Raw genomic sequence first — 3881 nt, forward strand, 5'->3', positions numbered from 1 at the left:
TATGTGCACATGATTTCTGTTCAGCTGTCTAAAACATATGGACCAGTGTTTACAGTCTACTTTGGACTAAAGAAGGTCATAGTCATAGCAGGTTACAGGGCAGTCAAAGAGGCTCTAGTAAACCATGCTGAAGAGTTTGGAAACAGAGAAGTCACGCCCGTCTTCTATGACTTTAACAAAGGACATGGTAAGAAAATCCTCTTTGAGTTAGTGACTTTATTTATTTTCTCATTTTCTTCTTGTTAAAAAGACAGTTTTATCTGCTTCCAGGAATACTATTTTCCAATGGTGACTCGTGGAAGGAAATGAGGCGCTTTGCTTTGAGTACCCTGAAAGATTTTGGAATGGGCAAGAGGATTAGTGAGGGAAAAATCATTGAGGAATGTCACTATCTGATCCAAGAATTTAAACAGCATCAAGGTAACATGAGCTCTACTGAACAATTTGACAAGTTCAAACACAATCACATTGGTTAAACAAGTGACTCAATAAACAAAATACTTAGTAACCTTAGCAGAGAGGAATATAAATATACCCACGGCCATTTCATTAGGTACACTATGCTCGTACTGGGTTAGAGACGATTTTGGGCTCAGAAGTGGTTTAACTCATCATGGCACAGATTCAACAAGGTGCTGGAAACATTTCACAGATTTTGGTCATTAACGGTTCACTGTTGTAGATTTGCCAGCTTCACATTGTGGATTTAAATCCCACATCCCACCACATCCCAAAGGCACTCTCTATTGGACTTTGATCTGTTGACTGTGAAGAGCATTTGAGTACAGGGAACTGTACTCAAACTGTCTGTGCAATCTGTAGCCTTACTTTCCTGTTCTTATCTGACAGGAGTGACACCTTGTGTGCCCATCTCTCGCTGTTAGCCTATCTGCTTCAATGTTCAACATGTTGTGCATTCAGAGATGCTCTTCTGCATACCTTGTTTGCAACATGTGGCTTTGTGAGTTACCATTGCCCACCGCTTAGCAGTTTGAGAACTGTTGTTTGCTGGATATTTTCTTTTTTTTGACAATTTTTTTGTAAACCCTTGAGTAGATTTTGCTGGAAAATCAGAGTAAAAACGTCATCCTTCATCCTCATTCTGATGCTCATTTTGAACCTCAGCAGGTCTTCTTGACCATGTCTACATGCTTAAATGACAGTGAGATTGTTGTGTTGACAAGCAGTTGAACAGGTGTGCCCAATAAAATGGTCAGTGAGTGGATATTAACATTAATTTGTTCAACTAACAATACATTTACATTTTTGGGTTATGATGTCTAACACTTCACAATAATCCTACTTTAGTTGAAAAAAAAAAAAAGTAACCTTAAAACTGAGTCAGAACAGCCAGTATGACATTAATGCTACATTATCTCAAAGTGAGCCTAAACTGAGGTATTTATAATGTGTGGCAGTTCATTATATATTTTATAGCTAATTATTTCTAACTATTTTTTATTACAGGGAAAGCCTTCAACAATAGGCAGACACTAGTTTATGCTGCTTCAAACATTATATCAGCTATAATGTTTGGAAAGAGGTTTGAATACAAAGATCCTGTCTTCCAAGCTATGGTGGAAAGAGACAATGAGTCCATCCGTCTGACGGGCTCAGCTTCCCTTCTGGTACTTATATAATTTAATGCTGACATGGAAAATCAGTACAGATATACATCTCTTCTGAAATTAGAAATTGTAAGATTTTCCTTATTTGTCTAATGAATTCATTTAAATGTTAAAAAGACAAACATGTTCAACTAATAGCACAATAATGTGTAGAAAAGCATCATTACACCTCTTCAAACATAACAAAAATGGCAAATATTCCAAGATTATCAGCATCAGGATGAATATGTCAAAATTTGAAACCCATGTTCAAACAATAATAAGTAAATGAGGCTCAACTGGGGCTCATGATTTTCATAGTTATGTTTTCTAGCTATAATTGATTTGTATTGGTCACTCTAACAGATATACAACATAGTTCCGTGGCTGGGTCCATTTCTTAAAGACTGGAGGGATTTGATGAAAAATATTGAAGACAACAAGGCGGAGATGAAAAGGATCATAGGAAACCTTAAAGAGACTTTCAACCCTGAGATGTGCAGATGCTTTGTTGATGCGTTTCTGAATCATAGGCAAAAACTGGAGGTGAGGTATCAGCGGTCACTCCAGTCCTATACTGTTAATGTTGTTCATTAACGGCATTTACTCTTCTCCATATGTCGTGCTAGAAGTCTGAAATCAAGGATTCACACTATCATGATGATAACCTGCTCTACAGTGTGATAAATCTGTTTGCAGCTGGAACCGATACCACAGGAAATACACTTCAGTGGTGTCTGCTGTACATGGCCAAGTACCCTCATATCCAAGGTGCAGAAATTCCTCGCCAGGCTTGTTTCAATTTACATGAACTTAAAAAAAAGGTCACATATTGTTAAATTTGATTTATATTTCATTTACATGCAGACCAGGTTCTGGAAGAGCTGAACAGGGTGGTTGGAAGTCGACAAGTTTGTGTCGAGGACAGAAAGAACCTGCCGTACACTGATGCTGTTATCCATGAGTCACAAAGACTTTGCAACCTTGTTCCCATGGCTATTCCTCACAGAACCAGCAGAGATGTTTCCCTTCATGGCTATTTTATCAAAGAGGTTTGCTGCTAACATTTATTCCAATGAACACAAATTCGTTTTTCTTTCTTTGTTATATATTAACTTACATTTTGAACATTATGCTTTACTTCTGCTACAGGGAACTACTGTATTTCCCCTTCTCACTTCAGTCCTATACGATGAGAGTGAATGGGAGAACCCGTTTACTTTTACCCCTTCTCATTTCCTTGATCAGGAGGGTAAATTTGTCAGGAGAGATGCCTTCATGCCATTTTCTGCAGGTGCCATTAAAAAAACCCCAAATAAACAAATATGTTACACTTGCATATACCTAAGACTATTTTCACCTCTGTCCTTGCAGGGCGCAGGGTGTGTCTCGGAGAAGGTCTGGCCAGAATGGAGATCTTCCTGTTCATCACGTCTCTCCTTCAGCACTTTCGATTCACGCCCCCTCCTGGAGTTTCAGAGGATGAACTGGACCTGACACCAGTTGTGGGCTTCACACTCTCTCCTTCACCTCAGAAGCTGTGTGCTGTCAGACGCCAATGAAAAAGAACCAGAAATTTTTGATAACTGTGTGTTTTTCTTATGAATTAGCATTAGTCTATAGAGTGAAGTACCCGTAAATCTAATGCACAGTGATGGTATTCTATGCACTGACATCTACTTTAGTCTACATATCCTCCTTGATTAATCCTTTCTAAAGACAAATTAAGACCAATAAAAAGACTACTGCTTTCAAAACAGCAGTCTTTTTATTGGTCTCAATATATCTACGCTTATGTTTGTATTGTAAATAAAGTAAATTCATGCTAACACATACACAGTTTCTGTGTTTAACTATTGAATGATATTTTGCAGAAACAGGTTATGCAGAAATGTTGCCATAACAATATTGCTGAAAGATTGCATCAAGCCTCTGATTTAGGCCAAAGGTTACTACACAGTTACAGAATAGCAGCCTATTATTGCTAAAATCAGCACATTTCAGCTGGGGCCCTACCTGTGTCTGCAGAAGTTCCCCTGCCATTGTTTACTTAAATTACAGAGCCCTGACCATGTTTTTCTCATGACTTTAACTCCAATCCAACAAGCAGAATGGAGACCACACTAATTCAGTGTTCGGACATTTAAACTGTATCAGTCCTTGTTACAGCGTTCGCTTACTTAATAACATAATAACATGTAAGCCACAGACTAAAGTCTCTTTTACTACAGGGAGTGCAGAATTATTAGGCAAGTTGTATTTTTGAGGAATAAT

The 3881-nt window shown here is 38.1% G+C and overlaps 1 protein-coding gene across 1 annotated transcript; it reads left to right on the forward strand.

Moving 5' to 3' along the window:
• Positions 1-9: 9 nt before the first annotated feature.
• LOC102293104 (cytochrome P450 2K1) lies at positions 10-3440 on the forward strand. Its single transcript, XM_042217987.1, has 8 exons — positions 10-187; positions 271-420; positions 1468-1628; positions 1974-2153; positions 2237-2378; positions 2475-2659; positions 2760-2901; positions 2982-3440. Exons 1-8 carry the CDS (start codon positions 10-12, stop codon positions 3167-3169), a joined length of 1326 nt encoding a protein of 441 aa, XP_042073921.1. The 3' UTR covers positions 3170-3440.
• The last annotated feature ends 441 nt before the right edge of the window (positions 3441-3881 follow it).

The sequence above is a fragment of the Haplochromis burtoni genome, unplaced genomic scaffold (genome assembly GCF_018398535.1).
Source record: "Haplochromis burtoni strain Fernald_Lab_line unplaced genomic scaffold, NCSU_Asbu1 Contig_4471, whole genome shotgun sequence".
NCBI classification, from domain to species: domain Eukaryota; kingdom Metazoa; phylum Chordata; class Actinopteri; order Cichliformes; family Cichlidae; genus Haplochromis; species Haplochromis burtoni.